The 20,958-nt window shown below is 40.4% G+C and overlaps 1 protein-coding gene and 1 pseudogene across 1 annotated transcript in view; one reads left to right on the top strand and one right to left on the bottom strand.

The window, feature by feature from the left end:
• Positions 1–20,958, bottom strand: part of LOC113143885 (zinc finger protein 208-like) — a 905,597-nt pseudogene that overhangs the window by 267,546 nt on the left and 617,093 nt on the right.
• LOC113143883 (sodium channel protein type 4 subunit alpha-like) overlaps positions 1–20,958 on the top strand; it is a 240,378-nt gene that overhangs the window by 162,636 nt on the left and 56,784 nt on the right. Inside the window, exons 20-23 of the mRNA XM_026329485.1 lie at positions 4,101–4,241; positions 4,376–4,496; positions 5,261–5,472; positions 14,358–14,363. Coding sequence (XP_026185270.1) covers positions 4,101–4,241; positions 4,376–4,496; positions 5,261–5,472; positions 14,358–14,363 — 480 coding nt within the window. The remainder of the gene's footprint in view (positions 1–4,100; positions 4,242–4,375; positions 4,497–5,260; positions 5,473–14,357; positions 14,364–20,958) is intronic.

Genomic DNA, 20,958 nt, shown 5'->3' with positions numbered 1-20,958 from the left:
ATTCCAACAGTTCTCTATTCTCAGCCCTCATCCATGAGTGTCGTGTTCCTGTAGCCCATTTCTCATCAGGTTGCCCTGGTCCCCTAGCACCTGATGGGGACCTTGTTGACCCGGGCAACGTCCGAGCTGGTATGATTCCAATATTTCTATCGCTCATTTGTAGTGAACTGAGGTTCCAGGCGCATATATATAATATATATTCTTTGCTCATGGGGCTTTGTTGTGACAAGAAACACCAAAAACAGATCATGTTACTTGTCGTTCATCACTACCACCCCCTGCTCTGCGGATGCTGAAGCTCTTCAGGGCTGTGTGTCTGTGTGTCTCTGTGTGTGTGTGTGTCTAAATGAAGAGCTTAGAAAACACGAATTGAGTGACAAACAAAACAAAGAATAACCATGTAGTTTTAGTGTGTAAACCCAAAGCCATAACACTTGTATGGTACTTTTGTTGTCGTATACTCTACATTTTTAACTAGTATCTATATCTAGCAACCTGGGATATGAACATGATGTGTGACCTCGATGTGGTTTTCTCAATTGGATCTGGCAGAAAGATTTACTGTAAATGTGAATATATCCAAAACAGTTTGCAACCAGATCAGGCAGATTAGGCAGAGAGTCTGGTTTGTGATTGTGATTAGCAATTAACATTTTGGCCACTTTCTTCAAAGATAGATTCCATTATTTTTTAAGTCGGTCTTAAAACAATACTGATGTACCCTTCTTTAAGAGAAAATATATCCTACACTGTAAGAACTGAGGGGAAATAAACACAGCCCTCTTTAAACTCCAAAGTCTGCCCGAGGCTCAAATTACGCTCCAGTGTCCCACCAACATATGTTAAAGTCAATATCTCTTAAAGGTTCAGTCTCTAAACAAAATTTCCTTCATTTGTTTCCAGGTTGTGGTACAGAAATACCTGCCCTAACAAAAAAAAAGTGTTTAAAAAGCATCACATGCCTTGAGCTACATGTCCACCAGCTCCATCTAATTAATTTTCATATAGTCATCCAGAATTGAGAGATTGAGGATGTTTATTAATACCAGATGTAAATGCAAAAATACATGGTCAGATGTCACTATCCAAATAAATGACCTAGTTTCTATCAATGAGGCTAGAGTAAATAGTCAAAACACCTCCCTGAAACAGTTTCAGCAAAAACTGAACATTATCACCTTCATAAATAAGAAAAACCTCACACCCATGTTGTCAACTAGTGACTCAGCTGTGTTTTGCTTTCTCACAGTGTATTTATGTGGGCTTCAATTCCCCAAGCTAATTGGTACGATCTGTTTAACAAGTTAAACGAGGTGAATTTGGAGGATCAGGTGGTCTGTTGATCTCAAAACTGACCCACGCACAGATGGCTCTTACAGACACCGAACATAAACACATCTGCATCTGATGCATTGGTGCACACACGCACACAAGTTTTTTCTTTCTATCTGTCCATCTCACACACTAATTCTGGTTTCTCTCTTCATTAGAGTTTTATTATTGTGCTGGAACCAACAGGATACCAGTTGAATTTGGAGATGTTAAATTAAATTCACTGTTATAAGTTTAAGATTAATTTATGCTAACCCTAGGATGTATACATTGTAAATGTTCAGCTTTCACTTCAAAACTCTTTGACATACCTAAAGGTTGATAGCTATGAACTCTACTCCATCAGCAGCAGCGGAAGGAGATCAATAACTAATAATTGACAACACATTAGTCTGTAGACAGCACAGAGGAAAAGCAGATCCAGTCTAGTGTGCGGCTGATCATCCATTACGCTGAGGTGGAGTGGAGAGCAAATACCTTTATACAACCTGCACAGGCTAATGGATTTTAAAATAGAGTCAGTCAGAAGGTAAGGTAATGTAATGGACTAGGGTAGCAGTACTTTTTATTTTCCCGTAGCAATACAGCTCTGCCCACTGAGATTGATTCCTCCCACTGTAAAATCCTGTTTCAATAGGAAATGCATCACATTGAGGGGTTCTGTTAAATTTTTAATTGTCAAAACTCACCTGATTCAATTATCAGTACAAGCAATGAGACACTGAGTGCTTTATTTTACAGGTTCCATATTTTCCTGCTAATTTTCAGAAAATACTGTATTTATCTGTAAATTACCAGAAATTCCAAAAAAGTTTATACAAGATCGTAATAATTTTAATGAAAATGCTTAAATTGTTTTGAGAAGACAAAAATTCTTATTTAAATTGAAAATGCATCACCTTGAATTACTGTAGTATAAATGCTGAAGCATGCAGTATGCAGCACAATGCATGTAGGCTGGTGAACATAGTGGAGTATTTAGCAGTTCATATACAGTATTTCACTCAGGAGTCGATGGAGACCAGAGCTAAAAACAAAGTGTATGTTAAACTTACATTTCTTAGGTGGACACACAAATTAAACAACTGTTGAAGGTGACAATATGGCAACTTGTTTCTGCTACCTCCAAGTGGTCAAAAAGAAAACAAATGCATTTGTTGTATGAGAAGGTTACTTGAGTAATAAAACAAATGAAGGCAGCTTTCTATTTTCAGGCCTGTCAGTGTGATGTGTTATTGACTATTGGAAAGCAACAAGGTCACTGGTTGAGCTGTTGGTGCATGTTGCCATGTCAGCACCATCGATCTATTGGTGTTTGGGTCCAAGCAGGAACCAAGACCAGACAACAGTGTTTTGTGATGGTGAAACCTGGCATGTGATATCTGATCAGCAGCACAAATAACTTACACACACTGGGATCAATATCATTCATACATACTCATAATGTTGCCTTGAGGTAGTTTATAGCTCTGTTAAAAAACAGAATTGAAAGAAATTTTGTAAAATTTGTTAGCAAAATTAAAAAGTGGACAAAAGCTTCGATGAGGAAACAAAAACCAAATGCTACAATTTTATTTTGAAAAAGGGTTCATAAAAGTGAATCTGAAAGGTGATCATGGCAGATGTAAGTAATTAGTAACTTTACATATCCACGCACATGAACATAATTCAACACAACCATTTTCCTCTCTCTCCATACAACTTTCTGATGTCCAATGTCCAATAGAAGTATTTTTTTGTATGTCACCTACATAAGCAGCTAGATAACAATTTTCAAATTAGAATATAGAAAATATAGAATACTGTTAACTGTCTCTAATTTAATATTTTATGGTAGAAATACTCATTTCATGTTAATGGAATATTAAAATAAAAAATAGTGCATATGTACTATTTTCCTTATGACGTAACTTTTCACACCTCAAATGTGTGGGTGTGGTGCAGGATGAAAGGAGGTAGGACCCAAATGCAGGACACGAAATTTTATTATGCCTGGATCGACCAGGCTCAGGCAAAACACATTTAATTTCGCCGCCACTCGGCGGGCGGGCAGGCAGGCAAATAGTATCTCCATCACTTGGCGTAAAGCAAAACCTTCTTCACATACATGAACAGATCATTAACCACAACTACTACAACTAATGCTCCGACGCTGAACAAAGGAAAACGTGAGATATAAATAGATTCAGAATGAAAGATTAATTAAACACAGGTGAAAGTAATTTACCTAATGAAACACCAAGTTCCCTATAACTAGCCTAAGGAGCACAGGAAACTCAAAAACCAAAATAAGAGTCCATAGCGGAAATAAACCTCACTCCATGACACCTACAGCTAGTATAGTTTAGTTTTTGTATTCACTGGCCATTATTCAGCTCACACTAAATAATCAACCTGCACTGGAAACTGTGATAACCCAGAGTCTCTGTGGTGCATTAACTAAGGGATAAAAAAGAAATATCTGGATGAGGAGCATACTGTAAGTAGACAACTCCAGCAGCGTGTTGTGATTTGTGTTCCCTCGTTGCTGCACAGGAACATATTCTGAGCCATAAATTGAGGCACATTGCTGGTGATAAAGGTTCAAGTGTTCTTTACAGTCTCAAGCCTAAAGTTTAGGACAGAACAAACACTGTACTTGATTTTGCTGTTTTTTCTGAGGAATGGTGTCTAGTCACTGATGTCTGTATAGTAAATGCTAAAACAAACACATTCTCTCTCTCTCTCTCTCTCTTTGTCTATCACTCTCTCTCTCCATCTGTCTCCAGCTGTTGAACCTCTTCCTGGCTCTGCTTCTCAGCAGTTTCAGCTCTGACAATCTGTCATCTCCAGATGACGATGGCGAGATGAACAACCTTCATATCGCCATCCACAGGATCACCAGAGGCCTCGGCTGGTGCCGAAGACAGGTACGTGTCTACTTTTCCATCAGGTATACAGGTATTAGGTACAGGTATTAGTCTCTTTCTTTTTAACCATAGCGTCTTTGATTTTGTCTGTGTGTGTGTGTGTGTATGTGCATGCGTTCATGTGTGTGCTGCAGGTGGTGGACTTCTTCAATGGAAACCTGAAGCGTCGTCGTCAGAAACGAAAGCACGCTAAAGCCATGATGAAGCTGAAACGCCTGAGCACAATCCACACTGAAGCTAATGGAGCTGTCATAGGTGACACATACACACAGACCGAAAAAATATATTAAAATATTACAATTAAAAGGTTTTTCTCTTTCCAGCAACAGAGCTGTGTTACTCTAGTGACAAATACACCATATGGACAAACGTATGTGGACATATGTCAACACTGAATAGATGAAGCAAACAGTGATCCTTAGAGGTGCTGGTTTGGTGACTGTCAGGCACAACTAGAGCAGGCTGTTTTTCCTTGTTTAAGCTTAGCAGCTCTGACAAGCTAAGCTTAAGCTTAGCATCACACTTTGCAGCCAGATGTGAAAGTGGCATCAACCTTTTAATTGATGACATATCTCTAATAATTAATCCATTCCTGTGAATGACAGGCATTTTGATAGCTAAGCCATCTATTTAGGTATGGAAAGTTCCAGCACACATTAAAAGATGATGCTAGTGATTTTATTTTATTTTATTTTCTACAAACACCATACACATAATCTAACTAAAAATGGATTTTTTGAACCCACTGTGATATGCAGTCATAGTATAGTTTCTGTGCTGCAGAAAAAAAATGTATGATAAGTGCATGAAATTCATACATGGTTTTAGTTTATGTAGGGAATTTGTAGAAAATAAACAAAATGTTAATGTGTAGTAAAATCTAATAAAAATGTGTGTGCAGTATTAACTGTATGAACTTTTCCACATGAATGCAACAGTTTTTAAGCAACAATATAATTTTCACATTAACATAATCTTAAGGAAAAAATAAACGTGACTCTCTGCCTGTCATATCATAGGCCGCCATGTGGAGAAATATGTGGTGCCAGAGGATGACAACTACATGACAAACCCTAACCTGACCATCAGTGTCCCGATCGCCCCTGGAGAGTCCGATGTGGAGTTCCCAGAGGAGGAGGAAGAGGAGGAGGACGAGGAAGAGGAGGAGGACGAGGAAGAGGAGGAGGAGAATATGGATGAGGAGCAGAGTGATGGCTCTGGGGAAGAAGAGGTAGGGAGGAGCTCTGACTGTCTACTGATCTGTGTGGCTTTCTATTTCTCACACACACACATGCACCTGTGTCTGATGTGAACAAGCTCAGGTGTGTGTGAATCAGCTGTTGTTCCCCCAGAGGTTACCTACTAATGACTGCCTGTCTGTCAGCCAGTCTGCGTGTGTGCATGGTTGGCATTGGTTTTGTGCATGGCTGCATCATTTTCTAAGTGCGGTAATGTGAGGTAATGTGAGCAATGCACTGAAAAAGACTGTGAATTACTGTACCCCATGTTTTTTGTTAGGGAACAAAATAGACTCAGAGAACAAACTTTAGAGTTTAGATCAATTTTACTTGCACAAGGAATAAACTGTCACTAAGCACACTGAATGCAGAGTGAGAGATCACTGGCTAGGCACAGCCAGACTAGACATTTTATAGCTTACTATGACCAGAATTGCATGCAAAGAAGGAGTACACTCTTCTGGAGGTGAGGTCACATTAATATAAAACGTAGAATGGGTTAAAGAGCAGTCAGCCATCTTCCAGATTAAGATAAGAGACCAGAACTGTGGTCATCCATCTCTAAGACAAGCACTAAAATGGGGTTAAAATATGGTCAACCATCCTGTTGTTGTTCTCCAGCCCACATATGGCAAAAGTCATCTTTCAGACATCTCAGAATTAGAAACAAATACGCAAGATAAGTGTAAGGATATATGTAAACAACTGAACAGAATAAAATATTTTCCTAACACTTTCTCTTTACAAGCTGCTTCCAGGCATATGTGAACATTTCATTACCATCCAGAATCTAGTGTTTGACACTTCCTGATTGGTGTTATTTACTTTTTTGTGACAGCCTGACAGTCATGGGGTGTCAGAACCTAAAATGGACATGGGGTAGTGACCAAAAGAATGAAATATTAGCAGCAAGCAGCCAAATAACTTTATTGCAGGATGTTTGGACCAAGAGACGAAGTGACTAAAAGACAAGAGCTCAGACAGCATGAGCATTGAATAGTTGGTTATGTATTGTAACCCTAGATTCTGTGAATTGAGCGCAGTAACAGAATGAGATGTCATTATGGTGCCAGGGACCGTGCAACTAAGCACTGCTTGCGCTCTCCCCTTAAAAAAGTAGTAAACAAGTCATTCTGGTGAACCCAGTGTGAGGCCTGCGTCATTGTGACGCTCGATTTCTGTGCATGAGGAAATAACAGGCGTAGAGAAATGGCCACATCCTCTGCTGGCACTTTGGAAAAATAACAACCCTTGCTGGACACTTGTGTATATCTGCTGGCATCACCTGCGCATGCCACTATGGATTAAACTGTCCATCAGTCAGCCCGTCGTGGACAGTCATAATAATCTGAGCACATAGTGGCATGAAGCCCACCGAGAATAACAATGACCAGAGTTTGATGTTTTCCTCTCCGCCGGCAGACCTGGAACCAAGCCTAGAGTGACCTAAATGGAGCCCTGCTCTGGAGAGGCCAGGTGGAGACGAGGTCGGTGTGTGGAGACACTGACCCGTCATCATCATGCACCTTCGTGTGGCCAAACTGCAGGTTGGCTGCAGGGGACAAGAGCCAGAGGCTGAGAAGGCTGAGGGTGGGTGGGTGGGGGGGCGCCTTGGTCCTGGGCAGTATGCCTGTGCTCCCACCATCGAACACAAGGAGGTGGGCAATTTCATCTCCTCTGTAGTTCGCTACCCCTGAGAATGGCGACGGGTGCAACCAGGAGACCACACTGGTTAGCTGGTGTCTGTGAACTACTACAAAAAACCACCCATAGCCAGAAAATGAAGTGGAGGATATAAAGTTAGCTCTCTCACCCATCATGGTAGCTAGTGTGCCTCTATGCCAGCTCCCTAGATGGAGAGGGGTGTGGCAGGTAGAATTGTACAGATGTTTTGAACTGAATTGGACAATTCAGGGTCTAAAGTGAGTTTGAGTACCAGGTGAAACTCTTCGCCTGAGATCTGAGATGGAGGCGGGAGGGTTTTGATGGCAGGTGCACCGGCGGGAGCAGTCCTCAGGGGCGAGGGAGAGACACTCTGCATGCTGTCGTAAACTAACATTAGCTCTTCCAGGGACAGCTACTTGAAGAAGCATTGGCCGCTGAGGCTACAGGGCCCAGCTGGCATGCTCTACCCCATGCACCTCATGTAGCAGGGATGCAGATCATCCCCGAAGATGCAGCTGGACCCACACTCACTGCAGAACCTGGCACCACAACTGTTGTGCAGAAACCATCTTACAGGAACAAAACAACCTCCGACATAATACTCACTCTTAGCGCAGAAGCTGAGGAAATGAAAGGGAGGATCCCACCGTGTGGACATGATGAGATCACTCTGTTTGGACGGAGGGAGCCCACCCAGGTGGGCATAGACAATTTTCGCTGCAGTGCCTAGCATAAGGAATGGGTTAAGACTCATTAGCAATAGGCCAGAGGGCTGCACAAAAATGAGACAGAATGGCTGCTCCAGTTTAGGTAGTTCATCAAATGATGAGGATGTCTCTGGGAAGCCTCCCTGTGGAGGCTTTGCAGGCACGTCCAAACAGGGAGGAGATCGCACAGCAGGCCCACAATACACTGGTGGCAACATAAATCCTTCTGGACCCAGGAACAGATATAAAAAAAAAAGTTGTTTGAGCTACCTTGCTTAGCCACAGCAACCCAGACCCTAATACACTTAGGAAAATGGGTGGATGTTATTGCATCTGTTATATTAATATCTGGCACAATCTTTATTGATGTCTTTATAAATTCAAGATAAGTAAAAGAATACTTTCTTTACCACTGATGTCATACCAATAGTGTGGCCCATTAACGAAAAATTACTGATATTTTACTTTGTTGCTGAACATCTTTAAATCGTTCTATAAGTTTATTGATTTCTTTCCTTCCAGGCAGCATTGGTTTCATGTTGCAGACTTAAAGCTTGCTGCAGGTAGAAGCTATTACATTAAGCACTTAGTAAACATTATTGATTTTAATAAATCTTACGTAATCGTTGTGTGTTGCTGCAGTGTTTTCTTTACCATGATGGATTTAAAGACCAGGTTTTTCAGAAATTTACTTTTTTTTTGTCTTATGAGTACTAAGTCGAACTCTTCAACGAAATATATAAGAAACACATTTATTGCTGCAGATTCTCTAGTCTTATTTAACTGAGGTTCCTTACACAGGCCAAGAAGAGTTTTGAAAACAGTCCCTCGAATAAAAATGTTTAATGTGTAAATGACAAAAAATATGAAATATTAACTAATATGGTTAATATAGACAGTAAAACTCTGACTATTTCAGCTTATGTAAACAGACTGTGTCTCTTTCTGTAAATAGCAGCTTTTTAATGGATTGAATGGCTCAAATCACAGCACATGCACACAGTGAGAGGGTCCCTCCGACAGAATCTGAGGCCTCAGGCAATGCATTATGGTCCAGCATTTTTCTCACTCTGCAACGCTGCGTATGTGATGTGTTTGTGCTAAAAGGGTGAATTTAGTTCGTATGTGTGTGTGTGTGTGTTCATGTGTGTGTGCATATGCACTGTGTGCTCCATGGTTGTAATGCCACTTATTTTGTGTGTGTGTGTGTGTGTGTGTGTGTGTGAGTGTGTGTCTCTGTGTCTTGTCTCTCTTCATCAATTCATATAACAGAGGTCCAACTGAGCTGCAGATGCCTTGCATGTGTGTTTGTTGTTTATAAGTGTGTGTACCACATTTTACCAAATAGTGTAATATTGATATTTATCAGGAACAAACTGAAGGCTAAAATGTCTTGTTGTGATGTGTTTGGGTGGCAAGTGGACGATATAAAAAGAGAGATGAGATGTTTAGTTGTTTCCTCTCTCCTTTCTTTGTATCTAACATGAAATGACAGATTTGTGTCATGCTCAATGTGTGTGTGTGTGTTAGTGAGCACACCTGTGCTGACTCAGTTCATCATCACCTCTCCTCTTTAATCATGCTATGCACCTGTTCTCTCTCTCTCCTTATATTGCTTTGCCTCTCTCTATGTCCCTCAATCACAATGGTTTCAGGACCCCCAAAGGTGAGACAATGAGACAATTAAGGGGCAAGAAAATGAAAACATTTTTGCAATTTACAGTAAATTTAATTTGATTTTTTTTCTTTCTTCCAGCATCTAAAACTTGTTTTAATTGTAGAAATGTACAAGAAAATACCTATCAATATCATACATATTGTCATTTTCTCATAAATGAACTCTTATTCAAAACCATACAACATATGCAATAACCAGTAACTGTTGTTATATAAACAGATCTATTTAGTTTTGCGCAGTACCCAGTTTAACATGATGTGAAATATGCAAATATAATCAGAGCTGTAACTCACACGCACAAAAACACACACTGACCTAATGTGAAAGGGCAGCATAAATACAACGAAACTCAGGCGCATATTTTTCCCTCCCAAAAATGGCTTTTGTCGAGTCAGAATGTGAGTGTGCGTGTATCAAAGAGAGAGAGAGAGAGAGAGATTGGAGGCTGGTGAGGGGGTCAGAGAGAGAGGGAGGAAGTCAGAGAGCAGCACTGCTTTCACAACTCTTTAGCATCAAGCTTCGTTTCCATTGAGTGTGTCTGTGTGTATGATGCAGGGCTGATTCCCCCGAAACATTTCACTTGCTTTAGATTTTTCATGCTCTTAATTGAGTTCAACACAGAATAGGAGGAGGAGAACAGACCTATGTTTACCCATGTTCTTCATGCTACACAGCACTGGTTGTTCATCTCAATTTTTACTGTTTCCCTGCAGATGTTTGGAAACTGTGACTGCCAATCAACTATGAAAAGTTAAAGTGACTCCTGACACACTTCTATTTGTTATACATTCCAGTCTCTTCATAAATATTCTCTATCCTAATTCAATACACTGTAATTGTTATGTCAACTTCACATCTGCACACCTGCTTCCACCAGCTGTCTTCAGTCTGGACATTGAAAATGTTTCCAAAACTCAGTGGTAATGAAACAAAATCATCCTCACTGAGTCAAAGAAAATATGTTTCAAAATGTACCGCTTGAATATTTAGATCTGCTGGAGCCTATCCCAGCTCTCTCTGGGTGAAAGGCAGGGGTCCACCCTGGACAGGTCCCCAGTCCATCACAGGGCCACATAGAGACAGACAACCTCACACACTCACACTCACTCCTATGGGCAATTTAGAGTCACCAATCAACCTGACATACATGTTTTTGGACTGTGGGAGGAAACCAGAGTACCTGGAGAAAACCCACACAAGCACAGGGAGAACATGCAGACTCCACACAGAAAGGCCCCTGATGGGTTTCAAACCAGGAACCTTCTTGCTGTGAGGCAACAGTGCTAACCACAAAGCCTTACCATTTATAATCTATAATCTTTGCCTATACCTTTCTAACCCTCTCCTTGTTACGTCCCATGCCATCCTCTCTCATCCTCCTCAGCTGATTTGATCTGTCTCCGATTTCAGACTCTGTGCCATGGGTGCCAGAGCATTCAGCTGCTCTGCCCCAACACCTTGGAGCTCAGTGTCACTGCACATCTGTCAGCTGGACTCCATAGTGTAGGCCAAATTACAGCTCAAAACTAATAGTCATCATAATGTAGTTGTAATCCTGTCATGCTGGTTATGAAAGTTTTGGTTTGAGTTTTAGTTTTGCTGTTTTCCCTGCCTTAAAACTCTATTACAGGGATGACACATGGAGACATTCACACTTACATAGTTTAGAAAGTGCTGGTACATTTTCCACTTGAAAATCAGATGCAGAACCAGTCTACATACCTACCTGCTATACACACTGGCAGCCAGAAGTTTGGGGACCCCCCCATTTTTTGAAATTCAAGTGCAGTGATTACATTTATTTAGTACAAAGCAAAGTGTTAAACTGCCAGGGGTGAAAAGATCATTAAACCTGAAAATCAATATAAATGTCAGAGACGAAGTATTGTATTCACTTCCATTTTTTCTACATCAGTAGAAGTAAATGAAGCCTCGATAATGGTGTTAGAAAAGAAAACCAGTAGGCTACTCGGTACCTCACCTGTATACACTACTGTTACACTTCTCCATAATTCAACATATCAGATTTTTTGTTAATTTGTTAGTCAGCATTTAATATTAAAAGCCCCTTTAAACCCACCTTACTGGAGATGTTATATTGTTAAGATTTTAGTTTTATAGTCTGTGATGCATAGTACCTGGATTATTGCTTTGACAGTGCATTCATTTTGGAAATAACCACTATGACACTTAAGAGTTCGGTCATCATGCAAGAAGGCACGAAGGCAAGAAGGTATATATGCCTTTCTCACCCCTAAGAGTGATGTGTGTGTCTTCCTTAATCTCGGGTCCTCTACCAGAGGCCTGGGAGTTTGAGGGTTCTTCACAGTATCTTAGCTGTTCTGGACTGAGATCTCTGATGTTGTTCCTGGGGTCTGTTGGAGCTACTCTCCCAGTTTGGGGGTCACAGCCCCGAGGGTGCTGATTACCACAGGATCCACTGTTGCTTTCACCTTCCACATCTTTTCTCGGTCATTCTCTACTACCTTTGGAGGTGTGTCCCATTTTGACCTTTGGACCTTAACTGCTGAGCTATCCAGCCACTTACATATATAAATGTAATAATATATATATATATATATGTAAAGAGAGAGAGAGAGAGAGATATTCATATATGTATATATAAATCTCTCAGATTTTTACACACACATGGTTTTACACTCCATCCCACCAGTGTTACATTTTTCACATACATTTTTTATATGGCTGTTGTTTTTGGAGCATATCCTTGCTGGCTCAGCAACATAAATGTGAAATGATTTTTTACTGTTTCAAACAATATGTGTTGGCCAGCACATGACCTAGATAGGCAGTTAAATAATGTACTTTGCAAGAAGGTGCTGTTGTTATCGGGATAAGGTTAGTCAGCAGTTTGGTTCAGGCAGAGCTCGATCTCACTCCCTGTAGTCTAGACGAGGTGTAGCTGAGTCTGCACCCTTAGTTCTGTTTTGTTTCATATTCACCCTGAGAGCTGCCCAGCACAACACTTTGATGCTCGGTGCCCGGCTCAATGGCAGCTCCTAAAACCTACCTTTAGTGTTTATATCAGCTCAGTTTGCACTGGAAATCTCAGTGCAGCATACGCATCAGGTGGCATACTGTATGTTCATCTAGCTGAATATCGTTAAGACCTGGGCATGATTTATTTTTGGATTTGGACTCTTTCTGACTTGATTTGTGTGCATTGGAGCCTATAATTTAAATAACAGGTACTCAGTCTCTTTTTTGGCTTTTTCGGATTGAGACATGACTCGTGTGACTTGGACATAGTTTTTGTCAGTTTTGTGACATGAACCTTTAGACTCATGTCTCAGCTGTGAAGCACATACAATTTTTGAGCTGTTTTAGCAACTTGTTGCTCAAAGCAAAGCTTAGAATCAAAAATGGTCCCCACACATTTATAGGTGCAATGTGTAATATTTAAAACGATCTGAATACAGTATTCATAAATATGTTATCATTAGTGTGTAATCAACTGAAAATACCAACCACTAGAATGAGCCTTTTAAATCTACAGTATATAGGGAGTGGGTACCTTTCACAGAGGCAGGCATGTTGTGTTGCCATGTTTCTACAGTATCCCAGAACAGACAAACCAAACACTGGATCTTAACAGGCAATTGCATTTGTTATAAAGGTTATGGCTATCGTAGCCTCCCTCACGCCTGGAAATGAGTGTTGTGAGGGGGGCTCAGAAGGTTGCATTTTGCAATCTCACCACTAGATCCTGCTTCACATTTACACATTGCACCTTTAAGTTGCCCTTGTAAAATAAATCAGGTAATAGTCCGGATACTCCTGCTGGCAGTGCAACTCAACAAACAAACAGCACAATAAACCTGCCCAGTAAATGTCACAAGCCACAGAGACACACATGTAATCTGTGATATCTGTTTGCCTTAGTGCAAGACTCAATCCTCATCTATGACCAGCATTCAACTTTCAAGTGACACCAGAATTATGGCTGTATTCAAAAGGGATGAATGGTTACATCATTTTTCAGCTTGTTTTCTGATGGGGAGTTAATGTAGCTTCACTGTATTTCTGAGCTGAGGTAAATCCTTGTCAGATTGTTGGACGTGTTGGAGAAAAAAGATGCTACAGATACTTTCTTTCTACATGATGCTACATTATTTTGCACAGGCCCTGTTGTTGCTGGGCCCCATGCTTCCCCCATTGAAATGAATTAGGTAGATTGTGTTTTTACACACAAGTGAACTCTGGGCAAAGTCGGTTTTAAAAACAGAGTAAAGCAAGTTCAAATTAAATATGTTCAGTCAGGTCCAGTCAAAAAAGCAGCTTGAAAAAATATTCTTATTAATATGACATTTATTTAATGGGCTTGAACGAGTAGCATTCTTAAAGCACCATTACTGCATCCAAATGCAAAGACGAGGCAGATGTATTGGCAGACAATGCCAACCACTGCTGCTAAATGGTGCTGAATGCACATTTATTAATTCTCTCTCACTGTCTTTCTCTCTCTCCCTCAGCTGTAATTTCTTTTTCTTTCCTCTGCTATCGTCATCTCCTTCCCTTACCACCTTTCTATATCTCTTGCCCCATCTCTCCTCTCCCTCCAGTTCTCTTGTATGTAATTTATTTTCAGTACACAAACAGCTCCCTGTAAATAGAAGCTGTTAAGCTGCAGCAGCACTCCAGTTTTAATAGCCTTCCATGTTTGGTTATGTAATGATTAAATAGCTGACCTGCACCTTAATGGCGTCATAAATCACCAAATGTGGTTTTACTGTCCCATAAAGCTTGAATCAGCTGGTCAAGGTGAGCACGGTCAACGGCCAAAGTCAAAGGTCTGCAGTGTTCACAGCAGCAGGTGTTAAAAGTTTACCATCATGTGTTGATGCTGTGTCTGTTTAAATGGTTTTGTATTTACTTTAAAAGACAACTGTATATGTATTTATTTTTCCACATACAGAACAAACAATGCCTATAATTCTCACTTTCATGCTGTTCATTTTTGTGCTCACCTCGTTCATAGTTGCACAACATTTTCCACAAACAGGATGTTTTCCTAAAATGTATTTGGAGATTTAATATAACCAGTCACATTCATAGCATTGCTGGGTCTATATAAAATATCTAAGGATTGTTCTTCTGTCATTCAGGTACAGGTATTATTATAAGTCTTTCCCACGAACTTATCAGGCAGTCCGTACATGTACAACTTAATTTAAAACCTATTTAACCTATTTATTCTTTATGCCGATGAGTTTGATAACACACTTATGATTTCGGAGAGTTAAGAGAATGTGTATTAGACTAGACTTTATATTGATATGACTCCAATTAGTTCAAACCCTGTGTCATGTTGAGAGTATTACAATTAGCTGATTCCGGCACATAACAAGGAGCACCTGTAAAATTATACTGACATATAATACTGTCTGTGTATGTGCAGATATGCATGGACATGTGCATCTATATCTGTAACTATGTATCTATTTAATATTTATTGCAATAATGAGGGAAGCTAATCAAATTAACTCACCCCCACTGCAGGTGCTTTTGTGTTTTAAAGAAAAATATATTTTAAAAACTCCTGTTTTTACTCTCTCTAAAAACTCCAGCAAACTCAAGTTTTTAGAGAGAGTTGGAATCACACTGGAGCCACACCAATTTAATCATATTTAGATCTGATTAAGAGAAGACTTATTTGGGGTCATGTTAAATAAGGACCAGCCTCCCTCTGCTAACATTAGACAAAATGTCTGTGTGTCACTGCTGCCCCAAACCCTTAAACCAGTTATAGACACCTGACCTTATGTGTCTGTGTCTGTACTGAATATTTACCAGGTGTACTCCATCCACAGCTGCTGTGAATGTGCATTTGTGTCTGCTGCCCTGGAATTGCAACTCTTCTCCACCCCCACAGTTTCTAGCTGGTGACCTCTGACACCCACAGAGTTCAGGACCTGGCTAACAGATGTACAGGTGCTGTCTGCAAGGACAGGTGGTGGGAGATAGATGCTGCAGGGGCTGCTTTGATTTCTCTTCTGCGTTATATAATGATCAACATCAAACCACCTTGCATCTATTGCTTTTCTCTTAAACTGTAGCTTACAGAGTTACAGACACTGCAACATAAAAAATATAGTGTAATCAACAGAAATTGGCTTGTGTTCAACAAAACAACAGACTGGCAACAGGGCGATTCTTTCAACTTTGTTTACAAAAATCTCAGAGACAACACATCTAAATCCAAATTTTAGTTAGTACAAATTAACATCATTCATTTAAAGACTGCAAAGGTGCAGACGTCCAGGTGATTATATGCACCTCTTTCCTGGAAATCTCATTTCTATTTAATTAAACTGCAACAGCAAATGTTTTAATATTGGCTTTATTAGTTTCAGAGGCAGTGTTTTTTTTTTCATGAATAAAGTTGCAGATGTATTAATGATAGAGTGTACAGCACATCACAGCAGAGCTTGGAGTTCACATGCTGTTTATGATGAGGCAGCAAAAGAATTTTGATTAAAGGGAAAATTCACAGATGGTAAGTTAACCCAACTCAGTACTCTATATGACCAAAAAAATCCTAAAACAACCAGGATGCATTGTACCTGGTGTATTACAATGTCATGTCCACTGTATTTACAGTTTATGCCAATATGACAATAGACGAGCCGTAATGGACGAGCATTGGATTTTCTGTTTTGTAGATGCTTCTGATCATTGATGAATGTTTTAGTCATCATGGTGTACAGTTGGAGTTTCAGTGCAATTTCTGCTTTTTTACATTGTTGCAGGAAGAGTTTACAAAGAAGAAAGTTCATTGTTATTCATTGACAGAATCCCCACACATCTGAAATACAGGAAACTGGTTGTAAATCAAAAAAGTCTCCATTTAAGGAAAAAGTGGTTAAATATAAATGAACATGATGTCTCTGGAGTGAATGTGAACTTTTTTGCATGGCTCTAGGCATACAAGTTGGCAGTATTTTAACCAAGTACTGTGAGTGACTAGCCATGATGTTGTAGTGCAAGGTAAGGTCTTTTGGTGTTACACAAATACATTGTTTGTTAACATATCTGTAAATCAGTATGTATGGGAATAGGCTTAAGATAAAATGTAATGCAGTCACAGTGGCAAATCCTACTCAACATACTTGCTGTTTTTGTTTGTATAGACTTTTTAAAAAAACAGGGTTGTTGTATGATATGATAGATAAAATCAACACAGATAATACTTTTATCATGAGCTTTAAAAATACTCAAAGTCAAGCTTTCCACATCTGCAGTTATACTGAAAATTGTAATCAATTATCAGTTGTAAATACATGTGTGTCAGCCACTGTTGCATTGAAGAAGAATCTAGTCTGAGATGTGTGTCAGAGGTTTTCAAAACACTTTCTGTTGTTGCTGGGAACCACACTATGACCCTTTGTTACTAAATTTATCCAAAAGTGACGAATGTTTTATCATATTTCCAGTAAACTTAAGACTCAGTCAGCTCATTTAAACGTTATCACCCCATTAAATGACCATTATCAGTTGTTATCACACATAATTATGCTTCAATAATCAAAAAGGATTAGGTAGACCAGTCAAAAACAGGCCATAAATTCCAAAACTAAATTTCAGTCCACACAGGCAGAGGTATCCAAACAATAGGCAGAATCACAGTCCAAAAAAAACAGAGCAAAGGTCATACACAAGACAGAGCAAATGTTTTTTGAAACATTGTTTTTGTGTTGGTTCAGTTGTAGTGACGAAAATTGCTTCAGCTATCTCTTAATATTTTCTGGGATAATGAACAGGACTTTTACTTTAGAAATCAAATATGCCCAAAATAACCTATATTTTATCCCTTTTACATGTATAACTAAAGAATTTCTTTTCTTGACCTGCTTGCTTACTGTTACATGTGACATCCTAGACAGCAATTATTTTGTGCTGGAGAAACTAATCTTTGCCTAATTCTAGCCACAGCACATTTTCTGTTTCTGAGAGTGTGCACTTCTGTCTCCATCAGCCTCTGTTCTCTTCTTTCTCAGCGTGTTGCCTCTTCAGCTTTTTCCTTTTTCTTTCTTCTTTAGCCTTCTGTAAATATGAAATATGTCTTATTTCTGTGTTTATTAGTATAAAACATCCAAAACTTCTTACTTCAGAGACTCAGTATGTTATGTACATTCTTGTTAGCAGTATGTATATATATATATATATATATAAATAAATTTCCCTTCTCACCCCTATGGGTGGTGTGTGTGTCTTCCTCAATCTCGGGTCCTCTACCAGAGGCCTGGGAGTTTGAGGGTTCTTCGCAGTATCTTAGCTGTTCCTAGCACTGCGCTCTTCTGGACTGAGAGCTCTGATGTTGTTCGTGGGATCTGTTGGAGCCACTCTCCCAATTTGGGGGTCACAGCCCCGAGGGTGCCGATTACCACGGGGACCACTGTTGCCTTCACCTTCCACATCTTTTCCAACTCTTCTTTGAGCCCTTGGTATTTCTCCAGCTTCTCATGTTCCTTCTTTCTGATGTTGCTGTCACTTGGGACTGCTACATCTACCACTACGGCTTTCTTCTGCTGTTTGTCCACCACTACTATGTCCGGTTGGTTAGCCATCACCTGTTTGTCGGTCTGTATCTGGAAGTCCCACAGGATCTTAGCTCGGTCATTCTCCCTCACCTTTGGAGGTGTGTCCCATTTTGACCTTGGGACCTCCAGCCCATACTCGGCACAGATGTTCCTGTACACTATGCCGGCCACTTGGTTATGGCGTTCCATGTACGCCCTGCCTGCTAGCATCTTACAACCTGCTGTTATGTGCTGGATTGTCTCTGGGGCATCTTTACACAGCCTGGACCTGGGGTCCTGCCTGGTGTGGTAGATCCCGGCCTCTATCGATCTTGTGCTCAGGGCCTGCTCTTGTGCTGCTACGATCAGTGCCTCTGTGCGGTCTTTCAGTCCAGCTTTTTCCAGCCACCGGTAGGACTTTTCGATATCAGCCACTTCTTGTATCTGTCGGTGGTACATGCCGTGCAGGGGTTTGTCCTGCCATGATGGTTCTTGCTCCTCTTCCTCTGCATCCGGCTTCTGTTGCCTGAGATATTCACTAAGTATTCCATTGCTTGGGGCCATCTTCCTGATGTACTCATGGATCTTTGCTGTTTCATCTTGGATGGTGGCTCTGACACTCACCAGTCCGCAAGAGGAAAACTGATGACAAATTGAAGAGACAGATAATAGTAACCAAAAGAGTCTGGAACAACTTCCAAAGAGATTAGTTAAACATGAACTTTGGCAAGGTACATCAGTGTCAACAATTTAGTTGTTTTGTTTACTGTTATTATTATCTAGTATAACTATTGGTCTATTATAACCACAAATTAATGCAACATGTTAACATCTTAACAAAACAGAACAATGCCACATCCCTACAACCAGACCACATAACATCAATATTGCAGACAGAATTGTATGTGATCACCTTTGTCTTGGCCAGATAATACCTTTTTGACATATCAGCAGTAATCTGTGTCCTACCAGTCAACAAAGCACTGTTTAAATACTGAATAAAGATGGCACCTCCTATGGTTGTTTAGTCTGATGTGTTAATTATCTGATATATTCACATTATATTTTGCAAGCATTAAAACTGTATAATTTTGAGGTTGTATCTTAATAGTCTGGGAAGCTACACAGCAATGGGACCAACCCACTCACAATTCAGTCAGTTTTTCAGTTCAATTAAATTTTATTTATATAGCGGCAAATCACAGTACAATCATCTCAAGGCAGTAGTAAAGTAGCATGAGCAGCACTTGGTGACAGTGGAGAGGAAAAACTCCCTTTAACGGAAGAAAAAACCTCCAGCAGAACCGGGCTCAGTTTGGGCGGCCATCTGCCTCGACCGGTTGGGGTGAGTGGATAGAGGAGAGAGAAAAGAACAGCAACAATAAACAACAAATAGACACTGCAGGTTGGTGGGACCAGTAACTGCACATCAGCGATAAACAGCTCCAGGACCAGGGACACCTGCAGAAGGTACAGAGAGAACAGAGAGAGAGGGAGAGAGCACAAACTAGGGGAGAGAGAGAGCACAAGGTTAGTGACATTCAATGGTGGAATATACATGAGGTGGGAGGAGAGAAGAGAGGGGAGGGGAAGGGGGGGGGTTAGGGTAGGGGAGCTCAGTGCACCGATGGTCCTCGGGCAGTCTAGGCCTATAGCAGCATAACTAAGGGATGGTTCAGGGTTACCTGAAGGCAGCCCTAACTATACGCTTTGTCAAAGAGGAAGGTTTTAAGTCTACCCTTAAAAGTACAGAGAGTGTCTGCCTCCTGAACCCAGACTGGGAGCTGGTTCCACAGGAGAGGAGCTTGATAACTAAAGGCTCTGCCTCCCATTCTGCTTTTGGAAACTCTGGGAACCACAAGTAGACCTGCACTCTGAGAGCGAAGTGGTCTATTGGGATAATATGGTACTATGAGGTCTTTAAGGTATGAAGGAGCTTGATTATGAAGGGATTTGTATGTGAGAAGAAGGATTTTAAATTCTATTCTATATTTTACAGGGAGCCAATGGAGAGAAGCTAATATAGGATAAATATGATCTCTCTTGCTAGTTCCTGTCAGGACTCTGGCTGCGGCATTCTGGATTAATTGGAGGGTTTTGTGGAGATACTGGGACATCCAGATAGTACTGAGTTACAGTAATCTAGCCTTGAGGTAACAAATGCATGGACTAGTTTTTCTGTGTCATTTTGAGACAGGATGTTCCTAATTTTGGCAATGTTGTGCAAGTGAAAGAAGGCAGTTCTAGAGATTTGTTTCATGTGTGAGTTAAAGGACATGTCCTGGTCAAAAATAACTCCAAGGTTTTTTACAGCAGTGCTGGAGGCCAGGGCTATGCCATCTAAAGTAGCTATAATTTTAGGAAAGCTATTTCTGAGGTTTTCAGGCCCAAATACAATAACTTCTGTTTTCTCTGAATTTAAAAGTAGAAAGTTACTGGTCATCCAGACCTTTATGTCAGTTAGACAGGCTTGAAGTCTGGTTAACTGGTTTGTGTTAACAGGTTTCATAGATAGATACAGCTGAGTGGCATAGCAGTGGTAATTAATAGAGTGCTTCCTAATAACATTGCCTAAAGGAAGCATGTACAGGGTGAACAGAATCGGTCCTAGCACGGAGCCTTGTGGAACTCCATAACTAACTTTTGTGCATGTGGAAGGTTCATCATGGACACAAACAAACTGGAATCTGTCTGATGAATAGGATTGGAACCATTTTAATGCTGTTCCTTTGATTTCAGTCACATGCTCCAGTCTCTGTAATAAGATGCTGTGCTCCATAGTGTCAAATACAGCACTAAGGTCTAGCAGGACAAGTATAGAAATGAGTCCATTATCTGAGGCTAAGAGAAGATTGTTAGTGACTTTTAACAGTGCTGTTTCTGTACTAT

The sequence above is a fragment of the Mastacembelus armatus genome, unplaced genomic scaffold (genome assembly GCF_900324485.2).
Source record: "Mastacembelus armatus unplaced genomic scaffold, fMasArm1.2, whole genome shotgun sequence".
NCBI classification, from domain to species: Eukaryota; Metazoa; Chordata; class Actinopteri; order Synbranchiformes; family Mastacembelidae; genus Mastacembelus; species Mastacembelus armatus.
The sequence above is the reverse complement of the archived record's forward strand: the minus strand, read 5'-3'. Positions and strand labels throughout refer to the sequence as shown.